Source organism: Eptatretus burgeri, chromosome 1 (assembly GCF_056783735.1).
Source record: "Eptatretus burgeri isolate ZD-2024b chromosome 1, Ebu_testis_v1, whole genome shotgun sequence".
NCBI lineage: Eukaryota > Metazoa > Chordata > Myxini > Myxiniformes > Myxinidae > Eptatretus > Eptatretus burgeri.
The window spans coordinates 111,151,345-111,169,460 of record NC_140961.1 but is presented as its reverse complement, the minus strand read 5'-3'; the positions used below and the strand labels follow the sequence as shown (position 1 = coordinate 111,169,460).

At 41.5% G+C, this 18,116-nt stretch overlaps 1 protein-coding gene and 1 pseudogene across 2 annotated transcripts in view; one reads left to right on the top strand and one right to left on the bottom strand.

Annotated features, from left to right (window-relative positions):
* Positions 1–2,312: 2,312 nt before the first annotated feature.
* Positions 2,313–18,116, bottom strand: part of LOC147035181 (tryptophan 5-hydroxylase 1-like) — a 157,156-nt gene continuing 141,352 nt past the window's right edge. The window contains exons 8-10 of one of the 2 annotated variants that reach the window (XM_085894980.1): positions 17,639–17,731; positions 9,966–10,075; positions 2,313–3,429 (exon numbers count right to left, since the gene is read on the bottom strand). In XM_085894980.1, coding sequence (XP_085751106.1) covers positions 3,255–3,429; positions 9,966–10,075; positions 17,639–17,731 — 378 coding nt within the window. In that variant the 3' untranslated portion in view covers positions 2,313–3,254. The remainder of the gene's footprint in view (positions 3,430–9,965; positions 10,076–17,638; positions 17,732–18,116) is intronic. The other variant, XM_085894990.1, reaches the window with a different exon arrangement.
* Positions 4,009–8,158, top strand: LOC147035182 (uncharacterized; annotated as a pseudogene).

Here is an 18,116-nt window from a genome sequence, read left to right as displayed (position 1 = left end):
TTTCAGGGCGTTTCGTCAAATTCTCAGTTATGCCCTTTTTTGACTTATAAGAAAATACTGCTTCGGGCGGGAACAAGCAATTCTCGCTCTTGTTCGTATGAAAAATGTTTTGCAATAACATTAATACTGTATTGTGCAATTATCATGAGAGTTGTTATTACCTCCTCCACCGAAGGTGAAGGAGATTATGTTTTCACCCCTTTCTGTCTGTTTGTCTGTCTGTTTGTCTGTTTGTTTGTTTATGTACAGGATATCTCAAAAAGTTGTCGATGGATGCGGATGAAATTTTTTGGCCAGGTTTGGTGTGTGACAAGGCTGAACTGATTAGATTTTGCTGAAGATCTGGATGCGGATTCGACTATTAGAATTTTAAAAGTGATTCTTCACCATTAAAAGGAGCAGGGCTAAAACGATATATAGCACAATGTCTCAAAAGGTTGTGGACAGATTCGGGTGAAACTTGGTGGACATGGGTTTGTCGCAAGGACGAATTAGTGTCGCAAGCTCTACCGAGTGCTCTTCTAGTTTCCAGTGTTCATGTATGTATGACTTTGTATCTTTATGACTTAATGTTTCCTCACAACAATCTCTTGATGCTTCACTCAAGTCTAAGTAACCTGATCTTGATCTGGTGTCCCAACTTGTATATACATACTCTACGAGTCAAAACTTTTAGAACTCCCCCATTTTTCTAGTTTTTACTGAAATTTTATCAGTTTAATATTTCAATGTACTCTGAAATTAAAGCATGGAACAAATAGACAATTGCAGATTAAAAAGAAATCATGCAATCGTTTTGTTGAACAAAATTTAATCTAAATTTTTGACTCATCAAAGTAGCCAACTTTTGCAGATATAACAGCCAAACATAGTTGTGGCATTCTTTCGACAAGGGAAATCAAATATTGTTTGGAAAGTTCTTCCCAACACTGTTGCAGAAGTTCCCACAAATGTTTTGCACTTGTAGGTTGCTTTGCTTTCACCCTTCTGTCCAGTTCATCCCAAACCAGCTCAATGGGGTTTAAGTCTGGAGACCCTGCTGGCATTTCCATGATTTGAAGCCCACCGTCTTGTTTTCTTCTTCTAAGGTAGTTCTGACATAGCCTGGAGGTATGTTTTGTGTCGTTATGTTGCTGTAGGATGAACTACTGACCAACTAGGCATAGACGAGAGAGTATTGAATTGCACTGCAAAATGCTGTGGGAGCCTTTTTTGTTCAGGGTGCCAGTCACTCTGTGCAAGTCACTGACTCTGAATCCGGCAAAAGAGCCCCAGATCATCACACTTCCTCCTCCATGTTTAACAGTTGGTGTCACACACTGAGGAACCATCCTTTCGTTGACTTGATGGTGTACAAAAACCCTGCGTGATGAACAGAAGATTTCAAATTTTGATTCATCGGTCCTTAAGACCTTCCAGTTTTTAGTAGTCCACTGGTGGTGCTTCATGGCCCAGGTAAGCCTCTTTTTTATTTTGCCATCTTAGCAATGGCTTTCTTACTGCCACTCGACCTGTCAAGCCTGCAGCTCGAAGTCTTCTCTTCACAGTTGAAACTGAGACTTCCTTACTTCGAACAGTTTTAAGCTGTGCTTGAAGCTGCTGTCCTGTGAGCCGTCTATCACACAAGCTGTTGACTCTCAGAAACTTGTCTTCTGATTGTGTAGTGGCTTTGCGTCTACCAGACCTCTTCCTGTCAGAGTTTCCTCCAGTTTCCAAGTGCCTTTTGATGGTGTAGGAAACTGTACTCACTGACACCTTGGTTCTTTGCAATTTCTCTAAAGGAAAAACTTGCACTTTTAAGGGTTATAATGGTCTGTCTGTCTTTTTGTGTAATTGTCTTTTTCTCGCCATTATGATAGCAATATACTACTTCCTGCCATGCAATATTGTCCAAATAAGGCTTCAGAGGGTGTAGCAACACAGTCTGTTCCAACACTGTTTTTATACAGACAGAGTGTTTGTAACTAATCAACAAAAGTTGGGACACCTGTAGGAATTGTTTGCATCAACTTTCAAGGCTTAATTTACTCCTATTGCTGCAGAACAGCTGCAGTTGCTAACCCATTACTTGTTCCCTGAAAAAGGCCTTTTTAACAACTCTGAAATTTACATTATTTTCAATTTTTGGTAACCTAAACTCTTTTTTAACCTCTGGCAGTTTACCGCTTAGCTTTGTACCATTTCAGGTTATTCACTGGACTTGAACTGCTTAAATTTCAGTAAAAACTGAAAAATGGGGGGTTCTAAAACTTTACACCGGTGGAGTACACTATAGAGACTACACATACATGCAAGTACGTATGTGTGTTTATTTGTGCCAAGTCTTAAAGAAAAAAAAAAAATGGGACATTTTCTCAACGGTTTGACAAAGCTTATTGGTCTGAATTTGGATTACAGCATGATTATGACCAGGTCTAAAGCTCGCAATTTTACAACTATTAGTTCTAAGAAAAGTTATAATAATATGTGCATTTTAACCAAAATAAATGCTTTTTGGTGTCTATCTCGATAATATCTAAATAGCAACAGCAAAGTTGTTCAAGTTCTCAACACATAGTGGATATGTTTGCACAAGACACAAAACTCCAAAATAATTGCAGTGCAGCAATACTATTTATTTCTGTACAATTTCACAACATCGCAACTACCATCCACAAGGTGACTGTCTTAAAACAGAGCAGATTTCGGAAAAATTATGTTTTTACGTTGTTGACAAGAAAGGTTTTTGCGATACCAAAGTATGATACATCGACTGATTATGGATGCATATGGGCTGAGAACGTTGTGGGTGGTTAATTGAGAGAAACATTAAGAGAAGGGATGAGGATAAATGAAGGATTAGGGACTTGGGGAGGCAAAAAAACAGAGAAAGTTAGGTCAAAAAAAGGAGTTAGGTATAATGGAGGGAAAGTATAGCATAGTGCTCGAGGGAAGGAAGGCAGGGTGGGTTACAATGTCACAATTTTGCAAAAATAATACGTGAATGGCATCTTAATGGCTCACAGATATTATGGACAATAACAGAATGCAGATACGGCAGGAAAAGCCACGATGAGAAAGGAAGAATGTTTCACATTCCATCTGATTACAGAGGTATCGCTGCAAATTTTTCATTTTTTAAACACAGATTTTTGAAGTCTAGGCGAACACTAATCCATATACTATGTGTCTCAAAAACATCTGCTTGTGCACGACAACAAGCGAATCACAACAGCTGTGGCAAATGAAGATGCCCAGCCTTCCATCATGCAGATTCAGAGCTTGATTGTTGGAGTCAGGTGTTGCAGGGCAGTGCTGATTATGAGCATGTGGTCTTGTAGGTCCTGCACGGCATCACTGAGGCTCGCCACATCCTCCAATACCTCAATGCAATGTGTGTATGGATCAAAGCGCAAGTGCAACGGGCCACAGACGTGGTGTGCCACTCGACTGCCACACACACACACACACACACACACAAAGAACATAGTCCATTTTTGTGATCTGTTCACCTGGCACACTGGCAGGCAGATTGGACCTTCCACCACATGATAATATTGTACTAAAGGCCAACAAAACTGGAAGCAAATGCTAACTTGCTTGTGGAATCAGTCCAGAGATCTAGAAGAACAAACAAATTGCCTTCCTTTGAGGGCTCATTCTTCATTATAGTACACAGCACTGCAACCACATTATACAGTATCACCCCCACTGTTCATTCACAGCTCTAACGATAATGCCTGTGGGAAGTTACAATTTATAAGTAGCTCCTTCTTTCATATGGTTGCTCCTTTTAATTAAAGCAAAACATAGGAGGTGGTATTCCATTGCAACAACTTTGCCGCAGTTAACATGTCGAAATTGTATGCTGAGAACATTTTTTTTTGTACACATTGTCAAGGCTCGTGGAAGAGCTCGTATTAGTACACTGAACAGACCAGAACACAACAGGCCAAAAGGAACATTAAAGAATGAGGAAACACCAACAGCCGAGCTGAAGTCCAAGATATAGACAGACTTGGACAAACAATGGGTATGGGGAGGAATGAGTGGAAGGAGAGGATGCAAAGGATGAACAAGATGGATATAGAAGAAAACTCTCAGGGGGATTTACGAGGGTAGAAACAATCATTGCTTTGGATTTAGGACGATCTGAGCTGCTGTTGAACAGCTGCCTTTCAGTGTAGTGGCTGAAGTCCAGATTTCAGTGACACGGTGGTGCAAAGCACCAAATTTTGTACACTTATACTATTGAACCACACACAACTTTTGAGAGGGGGATACCCGATTTTAGAGGCCCAGCTCAAGGTCAGGTCAAAGTCAAAGGTCAAATTTGGAGTTTGTTATGTTTTTGGCATATCCAGCTTATATCCAACTTAGAACACTTAGTCTTAGTCATAAAACCAATATATTTAGAGTGAAGGAATTCATTGCTGTTATGGGAAATACCATAAGTTGATGGCCATACTGAATTTGAGGATTGCCGACATACTGCTATCAAATTTTTCTTTGCTTTTCACATTTATCCGGTCTGAGGTCCTGTGCATTGAACTGCTGATACTTTGGATTTATTTTGTTGGTGGTGCTTGAATATTAATGGTGCTTTTCATTTTTTGGGAGGCAGATAGCATCGGGACTGAGCAACGACAACTGTGAAACAGTAATCAACAAATAAGAGGAGAAAAACTGTGAAGAATAATGGTCAACATGTACTGGGCAAACTGGGTCACATATGGAACGGCTGAATGAATATTAAACTGTCCCGCATCCAGACAAGACGGCAAAGGTCTACAATGACATGAGAACTTTATCTGAAATGTAGCCGCTTTCAGCGAATTTCATTCAATACCTGTTGATGTATTTTTTCGCGATGATGTTGATGCAAATGACCTGTTTAGCAACAATGCAAAGTGGCACCTTAAATGTAAGCTTAAATTTGCCAACACAAAACTGCAAAGAACACAAGAGAGACATGGCAGAAAGAGGAACATTGGACAGTGTGGTGATGATACTGGACAAAGACAATCAAAACGCTTCACCCTTCCCGTGGAATCAACAAGTATAAATCCGTGAAATTTTTGTAAGAAAACAGAAGGGATACTTCATGGGTGTGACGACATTAGAAGGAGACATCACTCAGAGAACAGGCCACAGAAATGCAGCACACTGACTTGCTAGCCACTCTCGCAAGTGGGGAGTTGGTTGCCATTAAGGTGAAATACCACAAACATTGCGTGGATGTGTTTATAAGTCAATATTTTAAGTATGTAAAGAGCTCAGTCATCTCCCTCAGAGTGTAGTGATGAGAAAATGACAGAATCAAGGATATTTGCTGAAATTGCATTCTTCATTGAAAGTAGTGTTGAAGAGGGTGTTAATACAGTATATTCAGATTGGCAGAGTTGCACAGCATGTATGAACATCGTCTTGCAGAATTAGGGCAACAGAAACCAATGAACAAGACACATTCAAAAACCAACTTCTCATGCACTACCAAGATGAATGTCAGGAACAATCTGATGGTAAAAGTATTGTTCTAGTCTTTCATGAAGGTCTTCAAGAATTAGTGAAAGAAGCGCTAGAGACACGAAATGTCGAGCAATATGCTCTTTCAATGGAACATGGAGTGAAAGTCATCCGGAAGGAAATATTCGATAAATAATTTTCCCAATTCTAAGGAAGTTTTACTCACGTTTGCCAGGACAGTGAAGTACTTAACTCTCAAAGTTTTTGTGTCGATGCTGTTATATGAGCCAAATATCAAGGATCAAAATTTTGGAAACAAACAGGCATGTCTCACTGTATGTCAACAAATCAGGTTCTCCTCGAAGGAGAAGGGAAAGGGAGCAGTCCAATAGTCAATCTGATCAAAGAGTCCAGTGAAATCGTGCCGACATCACAATGGAGGAGTGTGATCACGAAGAGGCAGACAGTAGAATATGTCTTCATGAACACGATGCCCAAAGGAAAGGGGCATCTACTATTGTCATCAGAACAGTGGACTCCAATGTGATTGTAATTCTGGTGGGAGTCTTTCAATGATCTTCTGCAACACCATCCAGGTATGTAAGGATGGGTTGGCTTTTTTTTGTATACATTGTCGAGGCTCATATGAGAGCTAACACACAACACACAACAAGGGGGCAGGAGACAAGAGGGGTGGGAGAGGGAAGGACAGAACAGTGGGGAACAGAGACATGAGGAGATCTTTGGAAGGGAGAGGGAGAGGGAGGGCGGGGAACACAGGGAAAACAAGATGGACACGACAGGGATGTTCAGAAAGGAAAGCAGGGAATTTGAAGGAGGTGGCTTTGGGGTGGATTAACGGGGGTAGAAAAGATCGAGGATTTGGATGGGGGACGATAAGAGGTGGTGGTGAACAGCCGTTTTGAAGCCCTGGAGGGAACAATGGGATTGAACAGAGTGGGGGAGTTCATTCCAAAGGTGGGAAAAAGAGGAGTGAAAGAGTGAAGGTGAGCAGTGATTCGTGATTTTGATAGTTTTACCAGAAGGGGGTTGTTGGCGGACCTTGAGCGCCCTGCGGAAATATGGTGGGGACAAATGCAGAGAGAGCAGGGGTGGCGAGACCGGAGGGGAGATGATAGAAGACAAAGACCACCGACCTGCCTGCAGTGAGAGAGTGAGAAGCCCAAAGACAGCCTCGTTACGGGTGATACCAATGATCCGAAATGCCTTGGTTTCCACAGCGTGAAGCTGAGAAAGGTGAGAAGCAGGAGCACCAGTCCAGCAGGGAGAGCAGTACTCCATCAGATTGCAGACAAAAGCTTTGTATGTGGTCAGGAGCTCAGGAGGGCTGAGGAAGGACTTTGCATAATGGAGGACTCCCAATCAGCAACTGGCTTTGGAGGCCGGGTTTGGAATGTGGTTTCCCCAAGAAAGATCATGGCAGATAGTGAGACCCAGAAGCTTGAAAAAAAGGACTTCATCAAGAGAATTGTTGAGAAAATGGATGGGAGGGGGTTTCAAAATGGCCCTTTCGGGAGACACAGTGAGAGTGTGAGATTTGTCACGATTGAAAGACATGTTCCAGGTGTTGGACCAGTTTGTGATTTTACCCAGAACTGCAGAGAGCGAAGAAGCTGCTACTTGCCGGACGAAGGGATGACAGGTGGTACGGCAGAGGGTGGAGTCATCAGCAAAGAGATAAAGAGGATTTTCCAGAGAGTCAGAGAGATCAAGGATCAACTCATTGGGAGTGATCAAGGATCAACTCAGGATGAAAACCAAATAAAGAACAGGGCCCAGAAAGCTGCCTTCATGAACTCCAGCATGGACAGGAAGAAGGGATGAGAGAACTCCATTTATGGCCACACGTTGACTGCGACAGGAGAGGAAGTCTGCAAGCCATGAGTGGTGATGGCCTTGGATACCAGAGGGAGAGAGTTTGGGAGCAGGGCAGGGTGCCAGACCATGTCAAAAGCACGTGATATGTCTCAGGATGTGGCTCTGATTTCATGTCTGGTATTGAGTACCTCCATCCATTGTTGGGAGAGCAGAAGCAGCATATCCAGGGTTTCAGACCAGTAACCTTGTCTGAAACCAAATTGATGATCGGAAATCAAGCCATTGGAGAAGAGGGAGAATTTAATGTCTGAAGCGATGATGGATTCCATAACCTTGCTGATAATTGGGAGAAGGCTGATTGGTCTGTGGTTGCAGGGATCTGTTTTTGTACCTTTTTATGCAGAGCGGTAATGTTTGCTTTGGTACAGGAAAACATTTCCACGAATACTATGTCAATTCAATCTGCCAGGAACTTGGGGAAGACAAAGCTTGTGCTCTGCCATTCTTCCATGCCTTCTCCAGCTCTGATGCAACATCCTAGTTCAGTGGTAATGGCAAAAAGTCAGCCTGGAAAGCATGGAAAGTTTACCCGACAGCCACATTAGGAGTCACCATTATGTCCGTGACAGTGTTTGTTCCACAGGACATTACATCTCCAGCATTCAATGTGATTAAACGGTTTAACTGCAACATGTATGACAACACGACTCCACATGTCAATGTTCCAAAGGAGAGTAAAGATGATGGAAAAACTTCCTCCATCTCAGAGCGCACCGCTCCAACATGTACCATGTACCATCGACGATGCCTGTACCAAGCAAGCATTTGGAGAGAGAGTCTGAGTGAAGCTCATCTTAGCTGTACCACATCCTGAAGGCTTTGGGTTGATCAAAGCAGACACCGGGTGGCGTCCTATCTGGACAACCTGACCAGGTGCTGCTCTTAGTTGTAGAGAACTGATCAAGGGCAGCTGAAAGGTGGCACCCACATGTTCAAATAATTGCAAGTGCAGGAATGCTGGACTAGCATGCACAGCACTGTTTCTGTCAAAGAAATTGCGAATCAGTAGAAAAGACTTGTGTCATCAAAATGTGCCATATTAGGTGATATCACTGTTGTTTGTACATGTACCTCTTAATCGGGTTGGTACATGTTCCTCTAATGTTGCTCTGTTGTGGAAATTAGGAATATATAGAATACTGTTGAATGTAACAGAATCTCTGTGTGTTTTAGATCTGTGATTATTATCATATATATGTTCGTATTAAAGATGTCCTTGTGTTCACCTTTAATTATAAGATGCATGCTAAAAATACCATCAAACAGCGTTCGTTTTACCCACTATGGCAGCTGTTTTGGATTTATGTACATCAGTAAATTATCAAATTAGAAGGATATTGTTTCAAAAATAATTTAACGTTTTAAAACACTCAAAAATATTCCATAATTGTGGAGATATTGAGTAAATTGAATTTTCAGATTATTTGACCGTTCACCTTGACCTTGACGTTTAAAATTGGGCAACCCCCTCAAAAGTTTTGCATGGTCCTAAAGTGTAACTGTGCCAAATTTGGTGCTTTGAGCCAACGTGTCACGATCATTCCCGCCAGACACTTCACCATGAGACTTGGGGGGAAGAATGAGATTGAAGGGAATGTGGAAGTTGGATCCACAGGTGGGGAAAAAAAAGTGGAACAAATGAGTGGAGGTGAGCAGTGATCCTGGATTTAGGTAGTTTCACCAGAAGTGGGTCGGTGTGGACCATGTGTGCCCTGCGGAAACCTGTGGGGACAAAGAACATAAACAGCAGAGGGTGCAAGACCAGAAAGGAGGCAATAGAAGACAGAGAGACCACCGACCTGTCTGTGATGGGAAAGTGATAGACCCAGATACTCAGCTTCAGCATGGGAGATTCCAATGATCTTGAAGACCTTGGTTTCCATGGTGTCAAGCTGAGCAACATGTGAGACAGGGGTGCCAACCCAGAGGAGGAAGTAGTATTCCTTCAGGCTGTGAATGTACGCCTTGTAGGTGGATCAGAGATCATATGTGCCAATGAAAGACTTGCATGATGGAGAATGGCCAGTTGGCAATTGGCTTTGAAGGCCAACTTATAAGTGTGGTTTGTCCATGAAAGATTAAGGCTGATAGTGAGGCCCAAAATTTGATTGAAAAAACTTCAAGAGGATTGCTGAGGAAGTAGACAGAAGGGTTCACCAGATGGACCTTTTGGAGAGACAGTGAGAGGCCGTTCCAGGTAAAAATAACATTCCTTTCCTGTTGTAATTCTCTGCAGACTACTGTAGTATATGAGAGTACAACTCTCATTTATACTACATTTCCAACTTTAGGATTTTTGTCTGGGGTTTAATGGAAAACTAGTCTTAATGTGAAGGTTTGTGTCATTTTGCAGCTGCAGATAGGTGTAATGATAAATGGAAAAAAACAGAATGTTGATCGAAGTATGCCAACCACTGTGGGAAACAAGGACAAGCTGATGTTTTGGGCATTAAACCTTTGTTGGAAGAAAAGAGGGATGTTGGCATCTATCCCGGAATTGTTAACTTCCCCCTTTCTTTTCATGGTGGTTAGCATACATCAATATTCCCAAAGGTGTTACAAGTCTTTGTCTCTCCCCCATGTAACATTTATTTTGCAGCTGATACTGATATGTATCTCACCTCAACTCAGACAAGATGTCATAAAACCTTTTTGTATTTGTTGATGCCTTGCTGGCCAACCTCTCTTGGCATAAAACTTCAAAATCAAACTCATTTTGTCCATCCTTGAGCTGTGGAAACGAAAAGGACACTTATCAAGGTCATGAAGAATCAATTATTGCCATTTATAGTAATTATGCAGACCTTCAAATAAATGTATTCACAACTTAAGGAATTTCTGAACTATCCAGATGGAAAAATTAGAGTGAGTATTATTCGAGGAGCATTATTATCCTGTAATGATAAAACACTGAGGGTTAGCTTGTCATTGCTTGCTGGAAGGGCAGAATGACTGGGATAAAATTAATTGTCCAAACAATTTACTGCACTGTTATTGGTTGGAAATAAAATAATAATTTGATAGACAAACATTTCCCCAAAAATATTGGTGCTCAGAATTTTGTGTGTGAGCAATGAGCAAGTATGGAGCTTGCTAAGATACACCTGTCATGCTGTTACACTTCCTTCTCTCCTTGCCTCTCCCCCATACTCCTGTGAAGTGTGCACTCTCTCTTGTTTGCTTGTCTTGTAGCCTTTATCTCTTTCTGAAAATGGAATCCTTTCCTGTTGCTTCCTTGACTACCACTATTCCTCTGCCCTATTATTATTATTGCATTAACGTCTCATTATCTGCAATTAACTTCAAACTTTGTACTTAAAAAGTTGAGTATGATGTCTTATCTTTCATCAATAAGGGGTCATCAATAATATACACGGATTTATACGAGACAATGAGGTCCGACGCAGGAGGAAGCCAACCAGCCCATATTGTTTGTACATTTCTGCCAATATCGAAGTATCCTCAAATGCTTTCAAGTATACCTATCCAACCCTTACACCGTTTCAGCTGCTATCACTGCTCCAGGGAGACCTTTCCATGCATTAAATTCCCTCTGATTGAAAATACTAGTGCATGCCCGTAGATGCGTGGCCGTACGTGCAAACCCTCCGCCCCCCCCCCGCAAAAAACAAACCGCGTGCCAGAAACAACAACCACACAAGCCGTTCCTTCGCTTTCACGTGCCCGTACGTGCGTGGCTGTACGTGCAAAAAAATATATATATATGTATATATATATATTTTTTTTTAAACTGCTTGCCAGAAACAACCACACAGGCCGTTCCTTCGCTCTCACGTGGCCGTACGTGCGTGTCCGTACGTGCATGGCAGTACGTGCGTGCCCATACGTGCGTGGCTGTACATACAAAAAAAAATTAAAAAAAAATTTCAAACCGCGTGCCAGGAACAACAACCACACAGGCCGTTCCTTCGCTCTCGCGTGCCCATATGTGCATGGCCGTACATGCAAAAAAAAATTTTTTCAAACAAATACACAGGCCATTCCTTCGCTCTCATAAACGACGACTGGATTGGGGCATTCTGTTTATCTATAAATGCGGATAAGAAATCGAGAAATTATTACAATACAGTAAGTCATCACTATCCAAAGGTAGTGCGTGCCTGTACGGAATGTTCACATCATTCCACGAATTATCGCTTGCATTGAAGTAACAACTGCTGTGATACACACAGAGTTAATTAAAATCAAGTTTACCTCCTTGTCTTTGCTTGCCATGACATTCGCTGCCATTTACCATTGGCACTCCTACTCCACGGTAACTAAGGCACCGATCGATCCCCATCGTAACCAGCACGGCACGTGACGTCATCGTTGGCTGGCCGTGCACCGGCCTATGCAGCCACGCCCATGCAGCAACGTGTCCTGTGATTGGTAACTCAATGGCGCATCAGCCACGCCGACGCAGCACGTGTCCTGTCATTGGTTGGTAAATAAGTGGCCATAACTTGGGAATCACTTGTCCGATTAATATCAAATCTTGAAAAGGCACATCCTCAGGTCCCCAGCAATACACCTGGCAAGTTTCAATTAGATCGGACCAGTGGTTGTCGGGAAACAACGGTCACAGACACAGAAACACAGACAGACACACACAGACACACACACAGACAGACACACACACAGACAGACACACACACAGACACACACACAGACACACACACACACACAGATTGCTGGAATTATAGATAGATGAAATGAGGTCAATGAGATGACAAATGAAGGGGTTGAATGCAGACTGCAGAGCAATGAGTAAGGAAACCCATCATTGTGAATCGTTTTTACCACCAAATTGAGATGTATTTCGTTGGCAAGCCTGTTGAGTAGAGCTGAATTCCTTAACACTTCCAAAGGCCACAGCGTTTTGACAATTGGAAACAAAAAAAAGTTGTGCACTTTTTTTGATAAATTATTTTTGGAACAACTTTTCTTCACTAAATAAATAATCATAAAAATCGTCTCCATGCACATTGTACACACCTTTAGCTCGTTAGCACCTCTTCATAAACAACATCGCTGAGGAAACGGCGCTTCTTCTTTGTTTCCTCGTCCAGGGAAAGAATACGGAGGTTTTTAATGGCCAATTATTCAATTAGCGCCAACGTATTTTGCCTTTTCGCAAGGAAAAACACGAAGAGAAGAGAAGAGAAGAGAAGAGAAGAGAAGAGAAGAGAAGAGAAGAGAAGAAACCCGTAATGGTGAACGTGGCTGAGTTTCTCTTCCCCATCGACCACGGCTACGCTGCAACGCTTCCTGTCATTGGTTGATAAAAAATGGCCGCAGCAACGGTTCCTGTCATTGGTTGGTAAATAAGTGGCCATATCTTGGGAAGCACTTGTCCGATTAATATCAAACCTTGAAAAGGCACATCCTCAGATCCCCAACAATATACCTGGCAAGTTTCAATTAGATCGGACCAGCGGTTGTCAGGAAACAACGGTCACAGACACACAGAAACACAGACACACACACACATACACACACACACACACACACACACACACACACACACACACACACACACACACACACACACACAGATTGCTGGAATTATAGATAGATAAACAGGATAACATTATGCACGAATGAAATAAGAAAAGGAAGAGAAGAAGAGAAATGTTAAGATGCACTTGGTATGCAGGTAGTACAAATGGCAATAACATTATTTTTTGTTGTTGTTATTTTAACTATTGTTCTTACATAATACTACCACTATATTGGTGAGAGAATAAAAAGTTATTTGAAAGACAAATATAATAATCAAAAAATATATAGTATTTAATCTACAAATTCAAAATCGGTAAATAATGGATCAACAAGATCAATTCAATGGAATAAAACAAATATATAATTCAGCTCTTTCTTTGAAGATGGGATCATTTCTGAAACGTCGTTGCTTCACGTTCTTTCCCATGGCGGTTCGCATACCTCTCAAAAGGTTTGGTTAATAAAATTCATTGGCCAAACCATTTATATGACTTGGAGGTGGTGAAAGTAAATTAAGCCAAAACAAATGAAGCAAAGCAGTCATGTTTCTTAACTGCTTGTGGGAAAAATGATGTGAGCTAGGGGGTTGCATCATTAGGTCATATATGTTATGTTAAGTTTGAATTTAATTTTTCTTTATTCACATGACAATCGTGTGTTTAAAATAAAATAAAAACCATTGGTTTTAGTTATCTCTGTGCCCCAGAGAGGTATGTCAGCGATGGTTATAACACCCTCTTTTGAAGATGGTTAACAGCCTTATTTAATTATATCCTTCACCAGGCTTCATTCTCAGCCACCTCGCTCTCTGGGGTCTTAAGGCATTTCATGGGTTACCTCACTGGGGTCTGAAGCCGCCATGTTTTATGGTCTGCTCAAGCATGCCCTGACTTGGAACAGGCCACAACGATTTCTTCACGATAAAGTTTTTTTTTCACTTTCCTCATTCATATTATCGAATGCCTGTTCATCATAGCTTCAAATTGCTGGACTCATTGCAATGCTTATAAATGCCCAGAGATGTCAGCGTTCGTTGCTTTATTTCATTTCTGCACATGCTATAACCTCATGAATCTCTTAAACTAAGCCAAATTACAACATTTAAGCTCCACAATCGAACTTAGTAGCAGTTCCGACTCCTTAAAAAAAATGTTCATTTGGCCAATTTGGTGTCTCCGGGAGGTGTATGTTTGATAAGACAGTTCAGTGATTGCTAATCCTGGGCCAAGCAAACCGTTTCTTATCAACCATTTCGTTGAAGTGCTTAAGCCACTTGGCGAGAGCTCTACAATATTCACACCATCACTGAATACAATATCGATTGACGTGAACAAAATTCAGAGACCACTCACATGCATTGGCCATGTGTTGTTCTGTGGTGCAACAGGCAGTGGCTGGCCCGCTGAAAATGTGAAATTTTATTTTAAACATCGTTTCCCCTTTTTGTGCATTCTTCCATTATATGACCCGTCACTTCGGTAAAGATAAATACAAATAAAAAGGAGAAGGGCACTTGGTAGAGCACATACCTCTGCCATGTAATGCCTGATCCATGAGAACATATCGTGCCCATTACATTTTTTAAATATCATGCTATACCGTACTATGTCGTTTTTGGCCCTATCTCTCAATGGTGAAGAATTAGTTTAAAAATTAAACAATTTTCGTATCCAGATCCAGATTCAGATCTTCACCAAAATCAAACCAATTCGGCGTGGTCAAACACCCAACCTGTTCACCAACTTTCATAGTAATCCATCTATAACTTTTTGAGATATCGTGCTTTATTTTAGTTCAGCGCCATCTCTCAATGGTGAAGAATCACTTTAAAAATTATATAATCTCATGTCCACATACTGCTTGTAATTCAAAACTCTCACTGCACTGGAAAACGTGGGGACAGGAATACTGTACTGTAAATGGCGGTCCCTTATACTTGTAATACCCTCCCCTACCTGAAGGCGGCGCTACACATTTACATAGATAATTTGCATCCCTCCCCCTCCCCCCAGGAACACTGGAAAAGATAAAAAAAACACCCTGATACATTATTTGGGGTCATGCTGATCCTACGGAGCAAGTCTGGATAGAATCGGCCCACAACTGTAGGAGTAGTAGCGCAACAAACAAACCCACAAACACCGGTCTGTGAATTAGAGTGAGGATTAGGGAAGAAAGGGGCAAGTAATTGTGAATTTAACATTCCATCTTTATTTACTTTTAATATTGCTCTTAACAAACATTAACAGGAACAACGCAGGCATGATAGGCCGAATGGCCCTTCTCATGTGTCAGACTTCTCTGTTTATATTTGTGTAACGTTATTAAGAACAAGAAGAAATGGGCAGAGGAAGATGGAGAGATGGGGGTGAGGGTGCATGGAGTTGGAGGGAGATTGAGACATTGGGAAGGGGTGGGGGGTGGGTTGCAGACTTGGTGTTAGAAGGGGGATTGAGTACTTGGGATTTGGGGCAAATGCCGGTCTGTTTGGGGAGAAAAGAAGACCGGTAAGGAGAAAGGGGAGGGGATGACAGAGTTGGCTTGGGGGGAAGGAGAGAAGAGAAGGGACAGAGTTGGGTTTGAGGGATTTGAGGCTTATGAGGAGGTTGGGAGGGGGGTTGAGGATTTTAAGAAAGGGAGAGGGGAGCACAGAGTTTGGGTGTCGTGGTAGGGGGGCAGAGAGAGGTCAGAGTTTGGAGGGGGGTTAAGGACATGGGATTGTGTGTGCATGTGTGTGCGTGTGTGTGTGTGTGTGTGTGTGCATGTGTGTGCGTGTGTGTGTGTGTGTGTGTGTGTGTGTGTGTGTGTGTGTGTGTGTGTGTGTGTGTGTGTGTGTGTGTTAGAGACCTGAAGTCACATTTTAAATGATGCAGAATTTCCATGGGTCAATAATAGTCCCATTGTGTCTTTCGGGTCTTTTGGGTCTTCCAGGTATTTTGTGTCCTCTGTGTCTTTTGTGTCCTTGTGGTCTTTTGAATGTCCTCCATCTTTTTGGTCCTCAAGGTCTTTTGGGTCCTCTGGATCTTTTTGGTGTTTGGGGTCCCTGGAGCCTTTTGTGTCCTCTGAGTCCTTTTGCGTATTTTACGTCTTCAGGGTCCTCGGGGTCTTTTCGGGACTTGGCCCAAGTCCAAAATACCCCAAGTGACGGGGTATTTTGGGTGTTTTGTGTCTTGTGGGTGTTTGGGGCATTTTGGGGTCTTCTCGGTCTTTTGGGTATTTAAAAGTATTGAGGGTCTTTCAGATCTTCCATGTCTTTTCGGTCCTTTGGGTCTTATTTTAGGTATTTTGGGTCTTTTCCATCTTTGGGGTCTTTTGGGTCTTCTGGGTCTTTTGCACAGGGAACAGTTGGAATTTTTGTCACTAATTTAACATGTAACCTGCAGGTTATTTGTGTGAAAATATGTTAGTTGGTTTTTAACAGTAGCAAAACGAGAATGGCACTCGGTCGAGAGCATATTTCTGCACGCAATGCCTTATCCAATACAACATATTGGACCCAATACATTTTTGAAATATCATGCTAAATATCGGTTTTGGCCCTATCTTTCAATTGTGAAGAAAACACTTTAAAAAATAAATAATTCTCGTGTCCAGATCCAGATTCGGATCTTCACCAAACCTGAATCATTTCTTCCTTGTCACACACCGAATATGTCAACCAACTTTCATCCGAATCTGTCCTTAACTTGTTGAGCTATCTTGCACACAAGCAAGCATTCAAACAGCCAAATAGACAGGGGTGAAAACATAACCTCCTTCCACCTTTAGTGGATAAGTTAATAAATGAAAATAAGTTAATTTCATGGATTAGAAAAACCACCATCCTTTCTTAGGGTTATCTAACTTGGATGAAATGCCTAAAATCAGACTGCTGGGTCTGAATATATGTTCTCATGGACAGTTGGGAAACATTTATCAGTTCGATTGCAAAGAATGCCTCCAAACAGGTCCGCTGCCTTCACCCTGCACAAAAGTATCTTCTGTATCTGTACAAGACACTCATATTCGATCATTTACAGAGCATTGCTTTGATATTTTGACTGTTTCTCATGTTTGTTATTTCATTCTGTTGGAGAAGATTCAGTAAAGAGCTGTTAACCTTCTTGGTCAGGAGTTATTGTATGTTCCCCTCTTGAACCACTTTCACATATCGCCGATCCATGCTTCCTTTAGTCTCTTTTATAGATGCGTATATGGAAGATACTTGAGTGATCTTTCTGCTTTAGTCCATCCCAATCCATGTGCTTGTGTGTTGCTTTGATCCTTCTTCTTGTCCCTTTAGTGTTGATGTTAAAAATACAGAACTAAGTCTTACTGCTACAGCTTCTTCCCTTAATCTGCTTTTCTTGGTTCTCATAATGCAATTTAGGCTTTTTAAGAATGTGAACAGGTTCTTTCTTTCTTCATATTTATAACTCCTTACCTCAAGTATTCTTTTAGCCTTCAGGAGCAAAATCCATTAAAAAAAAATCATTGCAAATCTTGGCTGCGGTGAGAAGTGGTCCATCAAACCTCACTGGTGTGGCAGAAGGCTCCTGGGCTTGCAATGAAAAAGATGAATAAGAAACATGGAAGAAGAATAAGATTGAGTGCCTCGATGTCATGGTCAAGAGTAGGTGAGCCCTCTTTTGCTCTGATAGAAGGTATAGCTCTTAACGTCAGCACCTTGTAATCCTTTACTGTGGATAACTCAGAACCATTTTATTCTTATGTTTTTATTCCATGGTGCTGCCAATGCAGACTGCTATTTTTGTGCTAGAATTAGCCATTACATTTTCGTCAACATTACCATTTCCTCTGCAGAGACATGAAGACCGTCCCCACTTATGTACAGTCCAACAATTTCGGCTCCCAGTGCGTAATACACTGCAATGTTAAAGCACTGCAAAACAAATAAAGTACAAAATGGTTAAAAGCAAACACAAAAAGAAGCCATCATCATTACTACTAAACATCATCCTCACTACAATGTGATGGTTAATCCTGTGATTAGAATAACTGAAAATAAGAAAAAGAGCAATCAGCAATTGCAAACTTTCGCAAGGATTTGTTTTGTGTGGTGTTTGTGTAGTTTTGTGTCTTGATGTGTTACGTAATTAATGAGAGACATAATTAGAACTGCCACTTTATAACTGCTGGCAGTGATGACCGGGTACCAAGACGTCCCGCTTTGATGAAAACCCACTTTGATTGGACACCTGACCCTGACCCATGACTTTTTAAAATTATTATTCAATATAATTTAAAATGGGATTAAAATAAATTCA